Source organism: Branchiostoma floridae, chromosome 11 (genome assembly GCF_000003815.2).
Source record: "Branchiostoma floridae strain S238N-H82 chromosome 11, Bfl_VNyyK, whole genome shotgun sequence".
Classification (NCBI taxonomy): Eukaryota; Metazoa; Chordata; class Leptocardii; order Amphioxiformes; family Branchiostomatidae; genus Branchiostoma; species Branchiostoma floridae.
Genome location: NC_049989.1, coordinates 19,640,886 through 19,665,609, shown reverse-complemented (window position 1 = coordinate 19,665,609; position 24,724 = coordinate 19,640,886). Strand labels below are relative to the sequence as shown.

The window sequence follows — 24,724 nt, the reverse complement described above, 5'->3', positions numbered from 1 at the left end:
CAACTATCTCACCACAGTTATCCCTCAGTAAGAGTTCTGGAGCCGCATAGTTCCAGTTAATAACTTTTATTCATCCGGCCATATTTCCTTTAGTAAGTAATATACCACGTTCAAATTATGGATCTCAAATAACGTTTTGATATCGAGCAGATCACCTATGACAGTCGTCTTATAATGACCTTAAATTACATGTTGATTTTTTTTTTAATCGGTGATGGCATAAACAAAATTCTACAAATAATTCAATCAACAATGCATGCCTTACTTAGATGAATAAGTCCGATTAAATGTAAGTATTTCCTGTTCCAATATGTTATCATTTTGAACATCTTACGCAAATATACCAAATGCAGATTGATATCCAACTTGGATGTTACTGAGTAGATGCTATAAATCTAAAACTATATCATAAAAACAAAAATCCAGGTCTATTTTAATGCGTACCCTCCTGTCTATAGCTAAAAATGAATGTTATAAGGCTTCCTTAAAGACTAGTCTTAACAACAAGATTCCAAAATTACTTCTGGACGTTTCGAGTCTTAAACGTCGTTACCATGGGCTGCCTAAACATTTTTTTTCAAAGAAAAAAATTCTTTAGTAAATTAATTCATATCACTAGTATAATTTATAACAGATGCCACCCGTTGTCATCAGTCTGAGATTCGACAGCTTTAGTACGGCAGAATGAATGAATGAATGAATGAATTTATTGCTCAACAATCGCACATGGTACAATGTATGGCAATTAATAACAACCAATAGCTATACAGACAGTAGTACTAAGAGGCTACATACAAAACAACAACAAAATATTATCGATAACAGTACGGTTATGTATGATTAATCTGGTCTCGCATTTGGAATACATTATAAAGAAACTGGCCTACGTAGACGGATATATGAGTTGAACATGAGAGCAATACATGGAAAATATCGCTTCCTGCACCAGCTAGAGAGATGTGTGTTTTGGTTCTAATATTCTTAAACAATAGAACATCAATCGCTAGGATTGTGTTCTTCGCCCTCAGGAATATTTGCCAAATGTTTGTCTTCAGCTTTATTTTCTTCAACGCGGACAAAAGTTGTCATGGGTAAATCTGCACTTACACTACTTCCGGTTGCTGTGACGTCAGTTGTACAGGGGAACCTGTAGCAGCACTTCGTCCGTTGTTCTGATTAGGTTCGCCCGAGCCAAAGCGTGCCCTGATCGCAGACCAGCACTTCTGCATTACTTTCGAAGTCATTGTCAGCAACAGCGCTTGTAAAAAGCCCTGAGAACCATTGAGTACAATGAAGATGTACTCAAGAACCCTGCTGTCGACATAAGGCACAATGAAGCCGAGAATCCAGGTGAACCCCATCAGAAATGAGATACGGACATAGACCCAGGCCTTACTGCTCCACGAGCGGGACAAGGCGGCGTCAGCGATATTAAATGCCTTCCGTATGGCCAACAGGGTCTGGGTGATCAAAACAGCATTGATCAGAAGGGTACAGAAGACAGGAACTCCAAAAGCAACCAGCCGGCCGGTCGGGTTGCCAATCCAACAGTGGTCTCCGTAACCCACCCTGACAGAGCTACAGGGACAGAACTCCACAAACGCCGTCACCGCGACCACAAGCAATGGTATAAGCCAGGTGTACAGCATGTACGTACGCAGTTTGGCTCGTTCTGAAGCCTGGCGAAATGTGAGGAAGAGATCCAAAGATAGGGCGTTCATAGATGTGAAGGCCGTCAGCAGAAAGTAGTGCAGAATAATCCCATACACTACACACCCTACTCCGGGACGGGGGAGCAGACGGGCCACAAAAAGGGACTCTGCAACTGCCATGCATGTCAACATTTGAACCTTCAGCTTTTCTGGTGCCTTCTTCCAGTTGCCAGACCCGACAGTGTAACCCACAAAACCTAACACGGCGACCACAGACACAATCACAAGACCCAGGGTCAACCAACCTTGGTCATCTTCCCAACTGTTCGTCGTACGGTCGCCGTTTGTGAAATTGAGGAAATACTCAAGTATGCACTCCCCACAAACCAAAGCTGATGTGTTCAGAATGGTCACCTGTTCAGCTGAGCAAGTCACGTTAGAACTCACCAGATGTACACTACCATTGGGAAGGGTATTGAACTCTTCCTCAGTGAAAGTCAACGATGGTTTGCTACAGTTTTTAATGGTCTGTTTAACTGGGCAAGACACGGAGGAATTCATCCTGTTTATAGTACCGTTTGGAAGGATATTAAACTCTTCCGCTGTAAAGTTAGCGGTGTGGTTGCTGCAGTTTTGAAAAGGGATACTTTTGTTTGAAGAGACATCATCTACGTGAGTGGATGAGTAAAGCCGGCAAGTGTCAACAAAAGGGTCGTATAGAGTGTCTGATGGGCACTGGTCAGTTCTGGTCTCATCATCCTGGTCATCATTGAAGTTAAACAAGTGAGTCAAAGACATACACCTTGGAAAGCAAACATTAGATTGTAAGGCAGTGTCACATACTAAATTTTTGGTAGCTTCAAGGGAAAGACCCTCGCAAAGAGCGCAGTGTATGTTTTTGTAAGTCTTGGTGGCATGCAAGTCCCTCAACGGTGAAGTGTAAGAAGTGCATTGGATGGCATCACAATGTCCTTCCGACATTTCAACGTCATGAGAGATGCATGACCTTGCAAGTTTTGGCGGATTCGGTTCAGTCACAAATTGCATCAAAGTAGATCCAGTGCAGTCTAGAAGAGAAATGTCGTCAACGATATCACTGTATAGATGTGTACTTTTCAGATCAAACTGCGTGGAGGAGTTCATCAACCCAGAGCACGTTACTGAATACTGCCAAACAAATACTTCTGACATAGATGCGTTATTGCAACGAGCACAGAAAATATTTCTGTAAGGGATATTTGTTGAACCATCTTGTACGGGCATCCGGTGAATCAGGTCTCTATAGTTGTAGGTATCCACTTCTTTCAGACACGCCTCCCTGGTGACGTCATCAGCCCAGTCGTCTGGGCAGTCAGCCACCAACCAATAGGATGCCTTCGGGTAGTAACCTGATAGGCACTTCCACTTCTCGCGGCGCTGAATGGTCAGTAGGCTGCTACCTTCTTCCCTATTGTAATTTGAAAAAAAAATTCACGGGTCTCAGTGGCAAGTGTGCAGATGTTGACACACAGGCAACACCAAATCCGTGGGTGTTTTTTTGGCACCTTTAGACAGATTAGCCGTGAGGCTCGTTGGGCGTCACTCCACCGTCATGGGGACAGGGGCATGGCGAGTTTAGAAATCAGAACCTTCTTATTCTGACTCCAACGCTCTAACCGTTGAGCCACACAGACACCCCTCCATTATGCACAATATTAAACTTCGACATTGAAAAGACAAGTGTCCTCATGCATTTCTGTTTTACTTTACCTAACTGTATGGTGTCACTAGTAGGCCATAAGAAATAATCATGAGCCCCTGAGACATAAACAAAACACGTCTAGAAATTTATATGCGACTCGAGAAAAATATTTGGGGCAAGAAAAGTTTACACGTCAGGGCCCTTCACCTTTGACACATTACCCACAATTCATGTCGCTGCGCATGCGTACTTGGAATGGTGAGAGACCATATTATTTATTAGCACAATACTTCTGAAGCCCCAAGGAGCAATTATTTTCGTACTGACAGACATTGAAATCATTCAACATACTCAGGAACCAGGGTCATCCTATTTTTTTTGTAGAAATGGGGTTTTTCTTACTTGAAGTCTTCACAGCAGTCACCGAAAAAGCTGCAGTCCTCGTCACAATAACAAGATATGGATCTACCCTTACAAGAACGACCGACTGTGCACTGGTCGTCTTCGTAGACAGATTCAGATGGATCTAGATATGTACGGAACGTGTCATAAGGGATCGGTGGTGTATGTAGAGATAAAAAGAGGCTGTAAAATTAATTTTCACGGAAATGGTTCTTAATTGTTGCTAGTACAACCTCCGAAAAGTCTCATTCCGACCTATGAAGACCAATGAAAAACGTCTTCACCAAAGCCATCTCATGGTCAAACGATATGCAATGTGCAATGTAGAAAACATTGTGTGTTGTTACATATTCATGCAAGTTGAATCTAAAAAAAAATTTTCCTCGGTCTTCTTTTTGGATTCCGTATTGAGTCCGTTTGGACCACAGTTGTATATTCATATGCGCAACATCAAAATTCCCTGGTGAAAAAATCGTAATAGATATTCCTAGTCTAAGAGCAGAGTGAAAATAAATCATTGCGATGAGCATCAATTATTGACACAAAACCGTGTAATGATTTCCTTCATAGAATAACAAAAAAATAGCATATGCTAAGTAATCACAAACAAAACGCTAGAAAAACAAAACGGGACCCAATATACAGTCAACTTATTCGGATGCATCAGTCAGATCAATGTTATAACACAATGTTACTAGTAGAATACGCTGCTTACCCGCACATGCCACCACATCACAGTAGTCCCATCTCCACACCGCGTCCGTGGTGTAGCACCAGGGCCGCTCCTTGTTGTCAGGGTTACGGCAGAAGTTCTCCTCCAGGCCTGCATCAGGATGAGCCTGTGGTGTGTGGGGATGGCTGTGGGGGGACTGGGAGTCCCATCTCTGACACACCCGGTCTCCTGCCCTGTACAGATATACGGTATATAAACGTGTAAAGAGCCTGTGGTGTGTGGGGATGGCTGTGGGGGGACTGGGAGTCCCATCTCTGACACACCCGGTCTCCTGCCCTGTACAGATATGTATATATATATATATATATATATATATATATATATATATATATATACATATACATATATATATATATATATATATATATATATATATATATGCCAATCTAGCATATAATAAGGCCAACTAGTTTTATTTTCAAACTATTAGTGAGTGAAAAATAATGTTTTCAATCTTACCTATTTACGTGCCCTGCGTAACTCATTCCCTTGTCACGTTCGTAGTAGCATCGTGTCGGCAAGGCTAGAAAATGTACAGAAAATGTGTCGATAAAGGATAGTCATCAATGTATATCCTAGTATTGAAAACATGTACATTTTGAACGTCTGTCTCATTTCTTTTCGCATATTCTGCTGTAGATGTTTATAAAATCATTTTGCCAACATCTACCCCCCCCCCCCCCATCCTTTTTGGCTCCTCTACCATGGCATCCACACCAAATAAACAAGCATTAGTATAAAGGTGAATTAGGTGCGCCATTTCCCTACACGACGACATTTGTAGAAGCCTGTCTTTTAAAATGTATTTCTCCGTTTAGTAGTTTTGATGTTATGTCTTTTATTTTACAAATGTATATCGTTATGTTCTTTTGGTATGGCAATATTACCTGACATCCGGTTATGGTATCCAGCTTGCCAAATTTGTTTTTAAAGCACCACGATAGAATCATTGTAAGTACTTCTAGACTAATGTTCATACCATCACAGGCGAAGACATCATCGCAGTACATCCACCTGATGAGCGGGTTGTTAGTGTAGCACCACGGCCTGTCCTTCCTGTCTGGGTTCCGGCAGTAGTTCATCTCCAGCCCTGCCGATCGGAAGTTCTCTGGGGTGTGGTTATGTGCGTGGGGCTGCTGAGATGCCCAGTATTGACATGCCGATGTTTTTTCTTGTGCGACACTTACGTAATTTAGCCTTCCCCGGTAGCTTGCCCCTTTGTCCTGTAGGTAGTAACAAGCTGTAGAAATGGAGAACTTTATGATGATCATCACATGACAAGGTCAGTCATACAGATTTTGATTAAAAGTCAGAACCTCAAATGGTTAAGAGCGAATGTCTGTAAGGGTCAAACAATGGTGGCACCGGTCAAAAAATAGATTTGGCTCCTTTTTTGCACAGTGATAGTAATTGGTACACAACCCCTCAAAATAGCTTTCTTTCTTCTCAGAACCCCTCGTTGCCATGGCAACAGGCCAAAGAAGTTTGGGGGCCATTTTGCAGGATTTGAGCATTTCAAAAACATGAAAATTGGCCAACTTAAGGGCACTATCACTGAACAATGCTCTAACTAAACAACAAAGGCAGAATATGCTGATCAGAGCAATGCCTAAACTTGTATGAAATAGCAGTAAAGTTAATCGCCTGTAAATTCTAAGGCCCTGGGCAGCCTGAATACAATACACTGTTTTCAGGTTTTAAAGAATCTGAAATTTTGCCCAACTTCAAAGCACTGAAAGTCCATAAGTATAAAATATTTTCGCTTGCAATTTACTACAAATAATAACCTACTATAGGGCTATTAGATGAATGCTAGCAAAGTTTGGGTTCTTGTTTTGTTGCTATGCAATCGTCCGTCGAAGTGGGTCAAATTTCATGATTTTGATAATATGTCATTTTATGCTCTCTTTAAACAATCATAAGTCCCATACCAAAGTTGCTCTGCAATTAAAATTCACATGGATTATAAACCAATTTATTGTCTATCAAATGCATGTTTGTAAAGTTCGGGTTCTTGTTTCGTTGCTACGTAATTGTCCTTTAAAGTGGGTCATTTTTTATGATTTTGATAAAATACATTATTTTGCATCATCTTCGAACAATCATAACTCACAAGCCAAAGTTGTTCTGTAACTAGAATTTACCTGAAATGTAAACCAAGATATTGTTTCTCAAGGTCATGCTTGTAAAGTGTGGGTTCTTGTTTTGTTGCTAAGCAATTGTCCGTTAAAGTGGGTCAATGTTCATGATTTTGATCATATATCATTTTGTGCTCTCTTTGAACTGTCATAAGTTGCAAAGTAAATTTGTTCTGAAATTGAAATTAACAAGGAATACAAACGAATATATTGTCTATCAAATGCTTGTTTGGACAGTTCGAGTTCGGGTATTCTAACAGTGAATGTACATGTCCCTGAAAGTAGGTCGTATTCCACTGACTTTTCCACAAATCATGTTCTTGACAACAGTGATACACATGTCACAGTCTTTGTTTTTATAGAACCTATGTAGCAATGTGCTATCACCATAACAAAACATTTGTAGGGATTATATTCTACACAAAGTCATATTTATGTTTAATGTCAGATTAATCCACTCTGAACTTTCAAACATTCTGCTAGTTTTACTGCTAAGCATGACGTATGACTACAGTCTTGAACATGTTTGCATCCCCACAATATGACTCTTGAAGACTTAGCTTATACAATGTATATACATATTTGGAACGAATATCATAAATCTCTGTGCATCTTTCTTTTCACGGTAGCATTTATGTGAAAACATGCGTTTTTCAGTTTCTGCTATTCAATGGACCATACTCGTTTTAAGCAAGGGCAAGAACGAACCTAGTAGGTTGCTCTTGAAGTTTGCCTGAAATGCCAACTCCTGGCGGCGATTGATGATTGTCTGCTAGTCTGTCTGTGTGGAAATTAGCTTGACAGGCTAACGTCAAAATACGGCAGAGGATGATGAAGGTCAGCATCTTGACCTAACTTTGTTCGAATCTATCAACAGTAAAGATCAAAATGAAGCAACGAATGACGTTTCTCTACGTCTTCCTTTTTGGGAGACACATATAAGCTTGCGATTTGGCAAGGAAATTGAAGTTGTACGAACTAACATTCCTAAATCTGATTTGCGATCACCAATAATTGATTGCCTTTGGAAGTCCATATATGTGGCAAAAATTCAAGAATACCGAAGTTCATGTCCTTGCTGAAAATGAGTGTGTTAGCAGAAGTTGAAAATGCACATGTTTTTCACATTACTGTGAAAGAAAGATGCACAGAGATTTAAGATATTTGTTCCAATGTAGAAATAAGTCGCCATATTGTGGGGATGCAAACATGTTCAAGACTGTAGTCATACGTCATGCTTAGCTTTAAAACTAGCAGAATGTTTGAAAGTTCAGAGTGGATTAATCTGACATTAAACATAAATATGACTTTGTGTAGAATATAATCCCTACAAATGTTTTTTTTTCCATGGTGATAGCACATTGCTACATCGGTTCTATAAAAACAAAGACTGTGACATGTGTATCACTGTTGTCAAGAACATGATTTGTGGAAAAGTCAGTGGAATTCGACCTACTTTCAGGGACATGTACATTCACTGTTAGAATACCCGAACTCGAACTGTCCAAACGAGCATTTGATAGACAATATATTCGTTTGTATTCCTTGTTAATTTCAATTTCAGAACAAATTTACTTTGCAACTTATGACAGTTCAAAGAGAGCAGAAAATGATATATCATCAAAATCATGAAATTGACCCAATTTAACGGACAATTGCTTAGCAACAAAACAAGAACCCAAACTTTACAAGCATGACCTTGAGAAACAATATCTTGGTTTACATTTCAGGTAAATTCTAGTTACAGAACAATTTTGGCTTGTGAGTTATGATTGTTCGAAGAAGATGCAAAATAATGTATTTTATCAAAATCATAAAAAATGACCCACTTTAAAGGACAATTACGTAGCAACGAAACAAGAGCCCGAACTTTACAAACATGCATTTGATAGACAATAAATTGGTTTATAATCCATGTGAATTTTAATTGCAGAGCAACTTTGGTATGGGACTTATGATTGTTTAAAGAGAGCATAAAATGACATATTATCAAAATCATGAAATTTGACCCACTTCGACGGACGATTGCATAGCAACAAAACAAGAACCCAAACTTTGCTAGCATTCATCTAATAGCCCTATAGTAGGTTATTATTTGTAGTAAATTGCAAGCGAAAATATTTTATACTTATGGACTTTCAGTGCTTTGAAGTTGGGCAAAATTTCAGATTCTTTAAAACCTGAAAACAGTGTATTGTATTCAGGCTGCCCAGGGCCTTAGAATTTACAGGCGATTAACTTTACTGCTATTTCATACAAGTTTAGGCATTGCTCTGATCAGCATATTCTGCCTTTGTTGTTTAGTTAGAGCATTGTTCAGTGATAGTGCCCTTAAGTTGGCCAATTTTCATGTTTTTGACATGCCCAATCCGGCAAAATGGCCCCCAAACTTCTTTGGCCTGTTGCCATGGCAACGAGGGGTTCTGAGAAGAAAGAAAGCTATTTTGAGGGGTTGTGTACCAAGTACTATCACTGTGCAAAAAAGGAGCCAAATCTATTTTTTGACCGGTGCCACCATTGTCTGACCCTTACAGACATTCGCTCTTAATACTTCTCACCATGAATAGTTACATATATGTGTGGTGCATGGTGTATGAATTGTGGTGCTCGCAGTGTGACTACACACGAGACTTCAATTTAACGCTCAATCCAAGGGACGTCTCTAACCGACGCTACACGTAGGTTCTCTTTTCAACCTGAATGTGTAGAGTGCCTTTCTCAAGGGCAAAAGATGGGTAGCATGGCAGGATTTGCGCCCAGGACCTTTGGGGTCTTGAAAAAATATCCGGCAAATACGCCACGCGACCCCACAATATGTGTTTGTGAATGCAGACTACATTTGGCTATTAATGTTTTGAATATTCCTGGGAAAACTCACTGCAGTTTTCCTCATCACTGTTGTCCCCGCAGTCATCCCGACCATCACATCTCGTAGCCGGGTTGAAGAGAGCGCCGTTGGTGCAGGTAGAGACAGCTAATCAATTTAGGTACAAAATAACACACTTTCCTTGTAATTTTACAACTTTGATCATTTAATGATAGCCCCATCAATTGTACATTTTGAATTTCATGATCTCAATCATTCTTGGCTGTAATCAAAAGTACTTTATCCAAAAATAAGCATCAAAACACAATGCAGCAATACATGAAACTATAATATATATAACTGAAGACATAAACAAATAGACCCCAAGCAATACCCCCCATGAACTATTACCCTTTTCCATGGGTTCACTGTCATAATTGATTTTTTGAGTAGCTCTACCAACCAACCCTGACTTGCCCCTTCCTGAATCTGATCTTTGTGGTTACCCGCTATTATTTGCGACACAACTAATCACAATGTTGCGTAGATAGTTTGTCCATCGTTGGATTGTAATGAGCAGTTGTCCTTGTACATGTTTTCAACGTTTCAATTGTATGCAACTACATCGTATAACTAAAAGGTAACCACTCCACTCACAACAAGAAATCTCGTCGCTGCCATCCGCACAATCCTCTTTCCCATCACATTCAAAGCCCATAGTGATGCAATCGCCATTTCTGCAGCTTTTCTTGTCTTGTCTCTCACCTTCGTCAGGCATAACAAAAGAATTGTATATGAATTATATGAGATATATGAGATATCATTGCATCTGTAAGCACAACTAAACATACAGTCACACTGAAAACAACAGTTTTGTTCTGTTTCATTACACGATATGCAGTTGATTATGTGCATTTCTACTTAACATGAGAGCTATCACAAAAACCCGTGATTTGTTTTTTGAATTATCCTTCTTGAGAAATTTCGGCAAAACACGCTCACTGTGAAAATTACATTTCACACCTTCTGAGACTTTTGACCTGAACATCCTGTTCATCGTTTATAAATCACATAATAGTCTGACATGTTATGTTTACTTAAGATAACGCTATGTCGGTTCTGTCGTGTTGCTCATCAAGTATCGGAATTCTAAAATTAATTTACTTACAGCAGTGTTCCTCGTCTGTATTGTCTCCACAGTCATCTCTGCCGTCACATACTTGTGTCTTGGTGATGATGATTCCATTCGGGCACACCTCTTCATCTGTGTATAGTCAAGAGACCATAGGTAAAATATTGTGTGAATAGTTTGTGAATAGTTTGGGTTGACATCTTTATGAATACTTCAAAACTTCCCTTGTAATTATCGGACAAGTTCCAATCCCCCGCTAAATTCAATGATGTGTGCTACCTTACCACAATTGGCTTCATCACTCCCATCGTCACAGTCCACTTTGCCGTCACAGATGACGTCATACACGTCACAGTCTCCGTCTGAGCAGACGACCGTCCTGTCCAATCCGGAGCAAGCTGGATGAATGTAGGGCCACACATACACAATGTTAATAATCTAAGCGGCCACGGCTCACGAAACATGTGTTTGAATTGCAGTCAAATGAACATCTGCACTGTTTCTCTGATGTTAAATGGCACCCCAATTCACCATAGCTACCTGGGATGTCCTCAGCATTATATTGTTCCACTTTCAATGAAATCAAATAAATAAATTAAAAAGTAATCTGCTTGTAGCATTACAACTTTCATCTGTTAAGCAATGACCACTTACCCTGGAAAAACATGACCTCGTAGATTTTGCTTTGAGAAGTCAGAGAGGTAAATTCCAGGCGCCAGTGCTGTCCAGTGGAAAGAAACCCAGTCAGATCAAACATCTTCGCTTCATCAGATATCACCTCAGTAAATTCTTTGACAACATTCCACCGTTGTCCTGCTGATGTCGAACGCAAAACCGTCACGTCTGGGCCGATCTCGTGCCCCAGGAACAAACGAATCCGGGAAACTGTTTTCGGTGTCTGGAGGTCGAACGTCAGCTGCCATGTGCCCTCCTCAGGTGCACGCTTCCAGCCTGTGTTGAAGTTCAAGTCCAGGACGTAACCAGAGACATGGCGCACTCCATGGTGGTCATACCACTCGTCTGACGTCACCCATGTAGGGTCAGTCTCCAACCAGCCACCTGGACAGTGACAGATTTATGGTACATTGACGGGAGGTGTTTTTCACTAAATATTGACTTCGATTCACCTCGCAACAATGCTGGTGAATCGAAGTCACACGCCCGGTCCGTATATGTGACTTAGCCTTTGGGTCATTTCAACTTGAGAAGGTTCAGAGGACAGATCAAAAGCTAGTTGGTAAGCGCTTTATTCTGTGTACGGATATAAGGTTTCAAAATTGTAACTTAACAAACAAACATACAAACAAACAAACTACCGTCACACATGGACTTACATTTAAGTAAATGCTCATTTTGAGTCGGAGAATGTTTTGGGTTACCCTAAAACTGGACTGTGATGACAAATGTTGGTTGACCTTGGATCTTACCACAGTGTTCTGAGTAAAACAGTTCATAACAAACATGGCAGCTACCAAGATCCAACACACAAAAATTCATCTGTAATTTTGGTTTCAAGTGCATCTGATCGAAAAAGGACAGCAGGGCCAGGGAGTGACCTAAGACAACCTCATAATATTTCGAATCTTAATGTATACGATGAAGGAAAGTAGAAACACAAAGAATTAACGTACGGGTAACCTGAAAGCGTTGTCCAATGCAACATTATTTGTGGGAGAATCTTAATTATAAGGTAAGATTAATTTAAAACAAACATGATAAAGTTTTTTAAGTTGTCGTTATAAGATCATCTAATAGTTTTAAGGTGAATGCGAGAGAAAACAAGACATGAGGGTGTTGAAGAAGTTGTTACTCCAAAGAACGGGAAACGGGCTGGCATTACTAACATTTTCTGGGTATATCCGGAAACAACAAAGAATATCGACAATACAGTCGACCGAATAAAAAAATTGCTGTTTACGACGCAGCTGTGAATGGAAATTAATTTTTGCTTCGGTTATTGGAATGCACGCAAAAATGCCGGAATCCTTCAAACATAATTAAAAACAAGTTGCTGATGAAGTGTTGGCAATAGGAATCTCGATACGTAGTCGTAAAAAATGAGTTTAATTTGCAGCAGCTGTAGCATCGTAAGCTTGCTTTTACATATTTGAAAACAACATTGCTGACGTGATACAGCTAATGAGAATCGGATTAAAATACACGATACGAAGTGGTAGCTTTCAACAGTCGTAACACCGTAAAAAAAACGCTACCATATGCTATGCTATGATATTTCATGCTAGGGGCACACGTCGTAGATTATTATTGAAAAGAATATTATCACGGCAATATCACTTCTACATAATTTTTTATCCGATTATTAGTTGGCTACTTTTATTATTGAAAGATGGCACGTACTAGATGAGATACTTGATAGCGTTAAATTTCTTTTAAAATTAAGATTAACATTATGTCTACATCATTTCCTAAAAAAATTGGTGACCATATGAGAAGTCGTTAAACAATTACAGAAGTTAGAAGGGATGGGCCTGAAAAGACAAAAAAAGCCCGGTTTGAATAGGGTTAAACAAGCCAGGCCTTAATGTGAAACTCCATAACTCAGTCAATGTTTAGAAAAGCATGCACAGCTGCGGGTATAAATTTATTTCTGCTTTGGTTTTAGAAACGCTTGTAAAATGCCAGCATCCGATAAACATTTTGAAAACAAATTGCTGGCGTGTTACGCAAGGAGTTTGCTCAGAATGCACGCTGTGATGTTGGAAAAGTCAAGTAATTTTATGAAGCAGCTGTGCTCTAATCACACAGATAGTGTGTAAAAGACGTCTGTGAATAAGACAGACACATTTTCACTCTATGATTAGCCATGGATTTCAGGTCAAGTCGGCTATATCTTAAGCGTATGTAAGTTTCTAACAAATTTGAACACTTCTGGCTCTTGCAAGTTCTAACCACATCGTATACGTTACAATTTTTTAATGGTACAAAAAATAAGCGTGGAAAATAGATTGGTTACCGGTTAGCGCAGATGCACCTGACAAGCAGTGGTAAAGACTCCACACCAATAACAATGTTGTTCTGAATGGTGACATGTTTCCCAGTGCGCTGTAGGGTTGATCAAGCCGATATACACTGTATTCCCCGATGTAAACTACAACCGAACAGCATTACCGTGCAAACTATACATGGCGTGTACAGAGGGATTCTCCGGTTAACACGTAATCTAATTTATGCATTTTTGTTACGTAGCTGGGATCGCTGCCAAATGTGGTAGTGGCAGCAGTGAATACTCAGGGTGATGAAGTCTTAAAGGGATGATGTCACCAAAATTTAACGTTTCTTAATTGCATTCAGACATAAAGGTATTATTCATCGAACATAGACATCTTTACAAAATATACATCCTTCCAGTTAATCATACGTCCGGCCGGTTCTTGTGTAGCCAGGTATTCAACTGGTTTCAGCCCGTGACGTCATAGAAAACATGGATGCCAGTTCGAAACCTGCCACCATAACTCAAAAACAAAATGTTATTTTGAGAATCAGACGAGCAAACATGAAAACTTACTATTTTACCTACGGTATTTATGCATCTTTTTCTGCTCCAAAGTCTCGAAGTGCTGGGTACGGATTCGGCTGGAATATGTACTATGACGTCATGGGCGGAACTTAACTTGATTACCTCAAGGACATATAACGTCGTCGATTGCCTGAAACGAATGCAGGAATCAAGAACTATAAGCATGATTTGTAAGATTAGATAGGGTTAATAACGCGTTCAAAAACATCGACTGCACATTTTGTCCAAACTTTATATATTCATTGAACAATGATGTTTGGTTGTAGTTAACAACTGTAAGTAGTATTTTAGTCTTACTGGCACTTTATTTATCTCAACAACTGAGATTATATATTTACGTGTTTACGTTTCTTCAATTCAAGCCAACAATGAATAACTCATATTCAGTCTCATGTTGTAACTTAGAACGCCGGTCTGTACCCAAGGCCATAACAAGCAGATTAGCATGAACTGATACATTTTCTGCACATGATTCCATCATTATAAACTCCGTGGCGTGCATATTTTTAATTAGTGACGAACGTTCATTAAGTTTTACGCAAGATATTTCTTTTAATGTGTATCGAATTGAAGCATCTAGCATGCATTCCAGTGACAAATTTGCAGATATCAATTTCCGTCCACAGCTGCGTACGTACACAGCGTTTACTATTTGTCTGAGTGCCGTATCGAGTTTCTAGTTTATTACCTTGTTTTAACAACATTGGACATATTGTTCAATATAAGCTGACGAAACGTAAACATGTAGGCAACCAGTTACCTCCATTAAATATCTAGGCTATATTTTCAATAGCGTTTGTGTGTGTGTGTGTGTGTGTCTGTGTGTTTGTGTGTGTGTCTGTGTGTGTGTCTGTGTGTGTGTCTGTGTATCTGTGTGTTTCAGTGTCTGTCTGTCTAAAACTCGAAAACGGCCGGATGGATTTGTTACATACTGCTGTGTTGGCGGGGTGTGGCAAACATTAAAATGATTAGAGTTTGGACCCCCTTGCGACTTTCCTTGGTACTGCCAAGGAAATTCATGTTTTAATATCTCGTACTCTGAAGAACCTATGATCGCGATGTATAGGCGGTAGATAGCTCTTGTGCTCGGAAAGACGTGATGTATTTCTATGCGATTGAAAAGTATCGATTGTTAGCTATGGACATCACGTGAGACTTTAGGGGTAACACACGCCATTTTGACGCCATATTGGCAAGTGCAGTTTCTTTGATTACCCTTCCTAACGTTACTTTTCAAAACATACTGTTCACTGATCTTCTACTGCCACAACGGCCGTCTATTGGAAAGGGGTAAGTTAGCCCACCATTACGGAAAAATGGTATCAAAACAGTCTAACAGTACGTTATGGAAACATTTAGTACATCAGAGCGAACAGCCACCATTGTAACAACACTGGGTGTCAAAGTCCGCAACGTATTCTCCACGGATTTTAGAACGTTTCTGAATACATTTTAAGGACAGCACTAAAGACCTTACAAATTGTTTAACTAGCTATAGTTAGCAAGTGATTTATTACAGAAAAATTGTAAGTTATAGTAGTTAGTACGAAAGTTATGTATTCGCTGTGGTTTTGAACAAAACAAGGGCAGAGTAAAACACATTACGCGGTGCTTTTATGTTTACGGTGAGGAAGTCGCTGCGAAAATCGCGATCATAAATCTGCTACCGAATATTTCCTGCTTTGAGTACTCCAATCAAGTTTCCACTTCAAAGTCTAATATTGTCCGCCATTTTGAATCCAGGTAGACTTTAGCCTTACTCGGTCCCACCATGGCTGGACTATCACCCCGAGCGAGACTGTATCAGAGAATCAACGACAGCCTCTCGGAAGAAGAAGTCAGAAGCCTGAGAGCCATGCTGGTTTCTGATGAGCACCTCGGGAAGGCAAGAGTAGAAAGCGCCACGCCTCAGGAGATGTTCAACATGTTAGAAGACGACAACAAGATCGGAAAGGGAAACCTAGCGCTACTGGTGGACTTGCTGAAAGTCCTTGGAAGAGCAAAGTTAGCTCAAGAAGCTGAGGACGTGGCTGAAGCTGATGAGGCAGGAGGTAGGAGTGAAGGAATTTTTTATGACCCTACATCTACGAGTAGCTGTACACGTAACGCGCAATCGATGACGCATGCCCTCCGTCTGGGTAAACTTTATTCTGCAAACATAACCGGACACTTACCAGGGTATAGGCTAATAATAATACATGTAATACGTCAAATAGTCTGGCCGTGGTAAATCAATACAAGTAATCAGATCAATGAATGCCATATTTGAGGTTTGGCTCTAGAGTAATAGGTTTGAAAACAGGCATGGTAGTATTTGAAAACATGCACCGAAAACATCATACTAGATTCATAATTGTTTAGCATAACTTGAAATGTTTGTCGTGACTTCTACACCAAACGTCTTACAGCTTTAGAAGCACCGGTATCTGCTGGTATTGGGGCTGTCCATGGAGAAGCAAAGTCAGCTCAAAAAGCAGAAAACACGACAAAAGGTGACGAGTTAGGAGGTAAGTTTATTTATCAATCAACCGTGATTTTAGTTATGAAAATGTTTTTTTCTAAAGTAATCTGTAGCACGTGCCCTCTGCTTGCTTAAAGTAAACACCTCCTGCTGATTGCACTTTGCCCATGCATGGGTCAACAAAACATTATGATGATGTAACAATTGAGCTGTAGATTGTGCAGGACAGTCTTGAATGTTTGAAAATTCAAAAAGGAGGCAAATGGGTATATTTTCCCATGAATTAACATAATTGAAATAATTTTTAAGGTTCTAGATTTCAGTCAAGCTATGGTCATTCGATTATATGGACGGCATCCTCTGTGAACCCTCTAACTGACGTCAAAGTTCGAATAAAAAAAGGTTTGCCTAATCATTATAAACTCTAAGTTGCCTTGAAGGTTCAATAAATGACTGAACACACAGATCACGGAATACCTAGCAACAGATTATCTAGTGTAATTTTTCACATATTTTTTTCGACTTTGGAAGTGACCTTGGTATTCCACGGCTTAAGTACATGTATCAGTTTTCCGATATTTTCATTTCAATTAAAGATAATGTACAGGAAATATTTTCTAATCTTGTTGTTGCTTTGTACAACATAAAGTATGATGAGTGCGCGGTTGTCATCTACACAAACGAATCAACATGGTCTTAAGTACAGATTTTATGCCTCTTAAGATCACCATTCATTTCAGGAGGGCCAGGGGATGTCAGTGACGTCATCATCTGCCCGAGGGACCTTTACGCTACAGAGTATGCGCATGTGCAGCCTCTCCCGTGGTGCGAAGATCTCAACCTAGATCTGGGAGAAGTCTACACCAACCTGCAACTTCAGCGTAGAGACGAAAGGGGGCGCTTTAAGGGCACATCTACTGTTGTAAGCTTAGCAGATATTTTTAAGAGAGCTGAAGGTGAACCTAAGAAAGCTGATTGTAGGTCATATGTAAGAAAGATAAGGGTAGAGGGGCCCCCTGGTGTTGGAAAGTCGTGCTCTTGTCAGAAACTGGCTCATGATTGGTCGTCTGGGAAATTGGGCAGTTTCAAGGCTGTGTTCTTTCTGGAGTTAAGGCACTTGTTTGGTAAGGTAAAAGATGCCATATTTGAGCAACTCCTACCAAAGGACACAGATATAAGCCCAGAGCAGCTCTGGTCCTATATCAAAAAGAATCAGAATGAGGTTCTGTTTATCCTTGATGGTTTGGATGAGCTCAGCCAGAAAGCCAGGGAGAGTACAGATGTAGTGGACTTGATTCAAGGTAAAATCCTCAGGAACTGTCATGTCATTGTGACCTCCAGGCCGTACCACTGTGTCAAAGATCTACATAACTGTCACGAGTTTAACAGAATCCTAGGATACAGTGAGGAAAATTCTTTGCAATGCATACATAAGTATTTCAGCGAAGCACCCGAATCTGCCACGAAGCTTGTAGAACAGCTGACAAGTGACAGAAACATTGCAGAAATAGTCGTTAATCCCCTCAACAATGTGCTTATATGTGTCGTCTGGGAAGACGGTGGGGAGAAACTACCCAAGAGCAAAGCTGACCTATACAAAATGATGGTGTATTCAGTCGCCAAGAGGTACTGTGGAAAGGAAGGCATTCCTCTCAAAGGCAGCACATTACCCTCTAACATACATGAAGCCTTGCGAGGTCTGGGGAAACTGTCCTGGGAGGGACTACAACAGGATCAACTCCAGTTTAACATAGATGATATAAGACAGGAGTATGTGGCCAATGCCGATGACATGTTGTCCATGGGCCTACTTACCAGAGATCGCTCATTCTCCAGAATCGAACGCACCTGGAACGGTGCCTTCTTACACAAAACCTTTCAGGAATACATGGCCGCGTATTATATCAGTGAGTTAATCAAGAATGAACGTAAGAGAGAGAAGGGTATAGAATGCCTCCGTTGTGTGTTTGGCATGACAGAGCCATCTAATGAGTATAGCCTGGTATTCGAAAGCCGCCATAGGTATAAAGAGGTGCAAGACATGTTGCCTGAGGTCCTGGGTGAAAATTCAGGCCAACTGTTTGAGTTGTTTGTAGAAGAGCTTACCAACACTGAAGTCGATGAGGGCGACAGGGCTCTTTTGTCATTTATCTGCGTTATGTCACTTGGAAGGGCATGTAAAGATGGGAAACTGGCGGAGATTGTGGCACCATGTTTTTCTCCGCGCATGACCAACGGAACGGGTTATTATGGGGATACAGACCCTATATCCGGTGATGATTGTTTTAAGATGATTGATGATAATGCTAGGTGGTTTGATGGCTTCTTACAGATACTCAGCTGTCAGAAGAAACTCGCTATGGGTCCGAACCCAAGGTTATTGCAGCATCTTACGATTGACTGCTATGCTATCGGATACGTTTTACAGCAACATCAGCTCGTTGAGTTAGAGAGTACATTGTCGGATTGTGTAACATTGCGTTCGTTGGATCTATGGTACAGTGATGACTTTAATCAAATAAGTTTTAGTAGCGGTATTGTTTACGAAGGTCATATGTTCACGACAGATGAGGAACAAGAAATCCCCCTAGTTACCATGCTCATTCCTCGCTGTGGGATAGAAAGTGTTTCCATAGAATTGTCGGCAAAGATTTTGGAACATCTGTCAGAACTACCAAGGCTAGAACATGTCGACGTCCGAGAAGGGTGGCCCTGTAATGAAATAGACTTCCCTAAGTACGACAGCATGTTGGCTGAGATGGTTAGGAAGCAGAGTTGCCTGAAAACCCTACGAGTATGTGGGTGTGTGACAAAATCTAAAGGAACCGGGAAGTTTGATAACCTAAAAGCTACTCTGCTGAGAATCTCTGAACGCAGCACACTGGAGGTCGTGGCTTTAGTTGTCTTACTAACAGACAGTGATCCTAGTCTTGGTGAGCCACCGCAAGAACTTCCGGATGAGCATGCGTCAGCAGAAATAATGGTACAGAAACTCACAGAATGTATCAATAGAAATAGAACACTGATGGATCTACAAATCAGGTACGAGATATATACTAAGTTCTACAAGCCGATCTGTAGCAGTCAGTCAGTTTCCAAGCTCTGCTCAGCGATAGAGAGGAACAAAACCTTGAAGTCATTGACTGTAGAGGGGGTGTTCTCGGAATCAGATGCACATCAGGAGTTAATCGACCAGCTAATGATGAACAAGCCTGAGAAATTTGAAGAGCTTAAAATAACCATGTTCAAAGAGGAAGACAAAATGCACAGTAGCTATTTTTTAACTTGCAGTGCTAGAGAAATTCTCAATTGGCCACTACCTCCCGATCTACAGTAGATGTCTCGAATTATTGCGGGCCATGGTCATGAAGAAATAAACTTGCTCAAGGGAAATGAGTGCATTGACGGATATTCACGAGCTCTTTGGACCTCAATGTATCACATTCTGTAGAATCAGAGCAGCACAGGGTCATTCTGATAAGGGCACGACTAAATTTCCTCTCATATGAATTACGAAGTCAACTATTTCCTTTAGGTTTATTCAAATTTTATGTAAACTAAGTATGATAATAATCATTTTATTTTACGTGTACTTCTATATAGCCAGTACAATTCATCAATAGTTTAAAACCTATATACATCACTTTGTTTTGTTTTCCATAGCATATGCACCGCTTTGTTTTCCATAGCATATGCATGTAAAATTCTTAATCTAGTTTAACATTAATTAATGTATAAGTTTAGTTTTCTTCTGTTTTTTATTTTTATTTTAGACCGCTTGTGGTCATCTGAGCAATTAGCTTAAACAAAGACTATTATTATTCTGTAAATTAAGTGGAAATGCCCGGGCTAGGTATCATTTTGTACGAAGCATTGGATTTTGTTTGCTTACACTGACAGTATTAATCATAGAAAAATCGAAAAGAATATTATAATTGTAAGATAATGTAGCTGATTTGTCAAGTAGACCAAGATTACGCTGAAGAAAAGAGTTGGGACTCAGTGGTTCGCCAGTTTGATATACACCTTCAAAACCCCAGCATTTCTCAAGATAAAGCCTTTTACTGTTTCACATTGTACCAGTTCTGGCTGGTTCACAGTCAGAATTGCCCTAACGAAAGTGACAGACGGTCGCCATGAAAATAAAGTTGTGGTTGTTTAAAAGAGTCTCTTTATTCAGTGACATACCAAACCGATGAAACTATTCAATGATATGCCAAATCTTTGTAATTTTTTAAAGTATATCTAGACTGTAGAGTGGACCTTGGTCCGAGGATGAAACATATTCTTTTGAACTGCTCGTTCTTTTTCACCAAAGCGAAATGCCCTACGCTAGACTGTACAGTGCACAACAAAAAAGAGGCATGAAGATACCGTTATATTATCCCCACGAAGCAGCTTTGATTTTTTCCAATGCATGTTTGTAAATAGATTCATCTCCAGACCATTTTGCCGACACTGAATTTCCATGTCCACATGTCTTTTAACATGGATAAAGATTTTGTAAAAAAAAAAGATAAAATGTCGCAAAACAATGCACATTTGAAGGTTAATGTTCAGAAGATAAGCACCACTCGCGCACACGCCGTGTCTTCACAGGAAGAACAATACCTCCAACTGACCATTGAAGGTTTTGGTACTCTTTGAAACTTCATCCCTTTATATCCAAAAACGGTCTTGTGAGGTATTTGCAAAGCAGACTAATATTCCCTTTGAAGAAAAAATGCTGAGCATGTCCACATTCTGACACGATCATTCCGTATTTTTGTGAACCTTGAACGGACTGTTATTTTGTGACCAAGAAATGTCTCCCCGGCACATCGTCTGCTTTCTTTTTGCCATCGCGTGCATCGTCGTCATCGTCAGTCTACGTGTTGGTCACATTTCACATGGTGAGCGATGATGTGTTTTTTTTCTCTCGTAATAACCTTATGCTTTCTGTTTTGTCATATGGTGGATAGTCTGCCGCGCGTTTGTGTGCGCGCGTGTGTGTGTGTGTGTGTGTATGTATGTATATGTGTGTGTGTGTGTGTTTGTGTGTGTGTGTGTGCGTTCATGTATATGTCAATAGAGCATAACTTAAAAAGCTGCGGATAGATCTTCATGATGTTAGCGCGCTAGCGGTTGTGAAAATGACGTTCAAAAATTCCTCACCTGGTGTGTTCCTATAGAACTGCAGCGGACTGTGTATGTATGTGTGTTTGAATGTGGACAAGACATCAAGACATAAGCAAGACAACTGTAAGGGTGCATTGTACAGCTTCTTGTAATTGAACTACTTGTCTGCTGCAATTGTACTTCCCTTGATCGGCAAGCATACTCAATGCCTCCTGGCCTATCTTTCAGGTTCAAGTGTAAAAAACGGATCATATGAAAGTGAGAATGCAACAATGGCCAACGTCTATACATCTGTTGCGATTCCGCACTTCAGCAGTTCATCCAACGGCCACACTTCACCTGTTCCATCTACGGGTACACTTAGCAATTCTTCCTACAGCCACACCTCAACAATTCCTCCTCCACTAAGCAGTTTCTCCTACGGCGAGCGCAATGATACGGCTATGGATAAAACAGTTTCGTGTGTCTTCTATTTTTATTCTCAAGGAAGAAAACCCACCTGGCAAACTCACATGTCGTCCGTATTGCGTGTGTGTACAATAGCCATCATCGTGTGAAATATAACACATGATGTTTGATTTTGTTTATATTAGAAAAATACCATTCTTTAAGAAAATTGATATCTTGTTCCACATATATCAAACTCTTTAAAACTCAATGTAATACTGAATTTCTTGATAATGTAACTTCTTCAAAAGGTGAGCCTGATGGATCTGACTACCGAGGAAACGTGTCCGTCACCGTAAGTGGGAAAACATGCCAGCGGTGGGATGTGGAATATCCACATACTCGGCTGTACTGGCCAGAGAAGTTTCCTCAGCTGGTGGAAAACTACTGCCGCAACCCAGACGGGGATGAGGGCACCATTTGGTGCTACACAACGGACCCTGACACCCGCTGGGAGTACTGTACCCTCCCTGGACAGTGTTCTTTTGGTAAGGGACCAGCTTACGTTTTTCTTCATTCCCTTTTATCCTCTGCCTTTATTGGAACTTCCAGAATGTCCGTCTCGGCTTCTGTTATTTCAGGACCTGAATTATCAAATAACTTCTTCTGCATGCCATCCGTGAATATAATGCCAATACACAGTTATTTTGAGAATTGCAGTGCTTTCATTCTGCGTCTGATTCTATATAACCGCCCTTTGGAGTAACACATGTACATCAACTTTGAACAAAACCCCTTATACCCTCTGTCCATTAGGACGGCGCTCTCGTCGCACTCTCTACAAGACATATAATTTAACAGATCCTTCAACGAATTGTGTGGAAAGAAACTGTTTTACAATTTGTGTGTTGTTCTGTCATTTTAGTCACACTTTTAAATGCTGTATGATATACCCATTTTGAAATCAAAGGTCACACATATCATATTGCAGTGAGAGCGCAGCGCGATCGCCGTCTAGTGGAAAGGTGGCCTTACTGAGCTGGTACATGAAATTTATCACACTTTCTTATTCCAGTCTGCATGAGCAGTACTTCCGCATCTGACTACCGCGGAAACGTCTCTGTGACCATTAGTGGGGAGACATGTCAGCGTTGGGACGTCGACTCTCCCCATACTCGTATATACCTGCCAGAGAAGTATCCTGAGTTGGTGGAGAACTATTGCCGCAACCCGGATGGGGAGCCCGGCCAGTGGTGCTACACAACCGACCCTAACAAACGCTGGGAGTTCTGCTGCAATGCTGCATGCGCCTGACGTAAGACACCCAAAATATGAACGTGAAATTTCATCTGTGTTTACTTAATTTGCACTCTCATCACTGCACTTAGGCCACGTTGATTTGATTATATAGATGACATCCGCGCTCGCACCAATTTTTGGCCATTTCCAAAAAAAAAAGAGTTTTCGACCACACAATAAATTGTGCAAAGCAGCTGTAAAATGAGCACAAATATTCCGTAGATTGAAAAAAAAGTATCAGAAAACAGATAACTAATGCCATATATAGAATGCCAAAATGAATCTTAAGTCAAAGAATAAGATGTGAAAGGACGGAAAGAAAAAAAATCTATTGTTGGTTGGGGGAGGTACCAGTACAGAAAATTCAGGTCCAGAGGATCATGGTATACCATACTATGTGTGTTTAGTCCTATGTTCAACCTTCCTGGCCACTTTGATTTCATACTGAAGGCACCTTTTTTTTTTGGCCAAACTTTTTTTTTATTCGCTCGCTCGCATCAGTTTTGGAGTTCCTGGAGGATGTCATCCATACAATCAAATCAACATGGCCTTACGTCAAGCTTACGTCACTGCGGGGTTAGAGAGATGCTCAACGATCTAGAGGAATAAGAAATCTAACATTAAGTTGTACACAATGTGCTTTAGTATTCACACTGAGTCTCTTTGGACAAAGTGCAAGTATGTTTATATAGGCACACGACATTCTTGGTCATCAGCAACAAGAAGTAATCAAAATCCAAGAGACAATGGAATACAATTATATGACCACTGTTCTTTGTAATGCATTACACAATTCATTGTAGGTTGCTATGTTTTACAATTCATTGATTGACTGATTGATTGATTGATTGATTAATTAAAGAAATTTACCGGTAACGTCATTGGTCAAAACCTTGGTAAAAAGTGGAGTATGTTCCGTAATGTATACGTTGCAGCACTTAATGTTATTGTTGAAGATTTGTCACATGGTGAATATCATATTGAGATGATGATTATGATTGTGAACCAACCATAAGGTTGTCAATATTAGACGTAAAATATGCAACACTGCCAGCTGTTATTTTCTGTGTTTATTTGCAGACGATATAAAACTTTTTCAGGGCTAATATGATAACCATTAAAAGAACAATAGCAACGTTGTGTTTACCTATTATGTACCTGGTTCTTCACAGAAGGCTCAAATGTAATACACGTACAACGTTCAAGCAAATAAAGTAAAAAATCAAATGTAACGTCATTCACTGCAGTACTACTCTAAATCGCTTAGCGGTGCTGTAGCTACATCACATCACCATCATCATCACTATGGCGGGTCTTTACAAAATTTCTGACTAAAGAAAACTTGTAAAAACATGTCGCTGTCCACTCAGCAGGGCG

At 40.2% G+C, this 24,724-nt stretch overlaps 3 protein-coding genes across 3 annotated transcripts; 2 read left to right on the top strand and 1 right to left on the bottom strand.

The window, feature by feature from the left end:
- Positions 1-892: 892 nt before the first annotated feature.
- LOC118425338 lies at positions 893-15,855 on the bottom strand. The gene is made up of 11 exons (XM_035834147.1): positions 15,843-15,855; positions 11,199-11,603; positions 10,829-10,942; positions 10,581-10,676; positions 10,070-10,177; positions 9,485-9,580; positions 5,448-5,708; positions 4,928-4,991; positions 4,451-4,593; positions 3,736-3,859; positions 893-3,099 (listed from the first exon to the last, which is right to left on the bottom strand). Exons 1-11 carry the CDS (start codon positions 15,853-15,855, stop codon positions 1,104-1,106), a joined length of 3,420 nt encoding a protein of 1,139 aa, XP_035690040.1. The 3' UTR covers positions 893-1,103.
- On the top strand, positions 15,837-20,707 carry LOC118426046. The gene is made up of 3 exons (XM_035835290.1): positions 15,837-16,133; positions 16,491-16,589; positions 17,284-20,707. Exons 1-3 carry the CDS (start codon positions 15,854-15,856, stop codon positions 19,878-19,880), a joined length of 2,976 nt encoding a protein of 991 aa, XP_035691183.1. The 5' UTR covers positions 15,837-15,853; the 3' UTR covers positions 19,881-20,707.
- Positions 20,708-21,933: 1,226 nt separating this feature from the next.
- On the top strand, positions 21,934-23,362 carry LOC118425337 (plasminogen-like). The gene is made up of 3 exons (XM_035834146.1): positions 21,934-22,015; positions 22,360-22,596; positions 23,124-23,362. Exons 1-3 carry the CDS (start codon positions 21,934-21,936, stop codon positions 23,360-23,362), a joined length of 558 nt encoding a protein of 185 aa, XP_035690039.1.
- The last annotated feature ends 1,362 nt before the right edge of the window (positions 23,363-24,724 follow it).

Excerpts from the sequence above, each read along its gene's own strand:
- LOC118426046 (XM_035835290.1), top strand. The coding sequence starts at position 15,854 with ATGGCTGGACTATCACCCCGAGCGAGACTGTATCAGAGAATCAACGAC. Across the intron at positions 16,134-16,490 it reads TGAAGCTGATGAGGCAGGAG|CTTTAGAAGCACCGGTATCT; the intron begins GTAGGAGTGAAG and ends AACGTCTTACAG. Across the intron at positions 16,590-17,283 it reads AAAAGGTGACGAGTTAGGAG|GAGGGCCAGGGGATGTCAGT; the intron begins GTAAGTTTATTT and ends CATTCATTTCAG.
- LOC118425338 (XM_035834147.1), bottom strand. Across the intron at positions 9,581-10,069 it reads CAGCGACGAGATTTCTTGTT|CTGTCTCTACCTGCACCAAC; the intron begins GTGAGTGGAGTG and ends TAAATTGATTAG. Across the intron at positions 3,860-4,450 it reads TGATGTGGTGGCATGTGCGG|ATCCATCTGAATCTGTCTAC; the intron begins GTAAGCAGCGTA and ends GTACATATCTAG.
- LOC118425337 (XM_035834146.1), top strand. The coding sequence starts at position 21,934 with ATGGCCAACGTCTATACATCTGTTGCGATTCCGCACTTCAGCAGTTCA. Across the intron at positions 22,016-22,359 it reads TTCACCTGTTCCATCTACGG|GTGAGCCTGATGGATCTGAC; the intron begins GTACACTTAGCA and ends CTTCTTCAAAAG. Across the intron at positions 22,597-23,123 it reads CCCTGGACAGTGTTCTTTTG|TCTGCATGAGCAGTACTTCC; the intron begins GTAAGGGACCAG and ends TTCTTATTCCAG.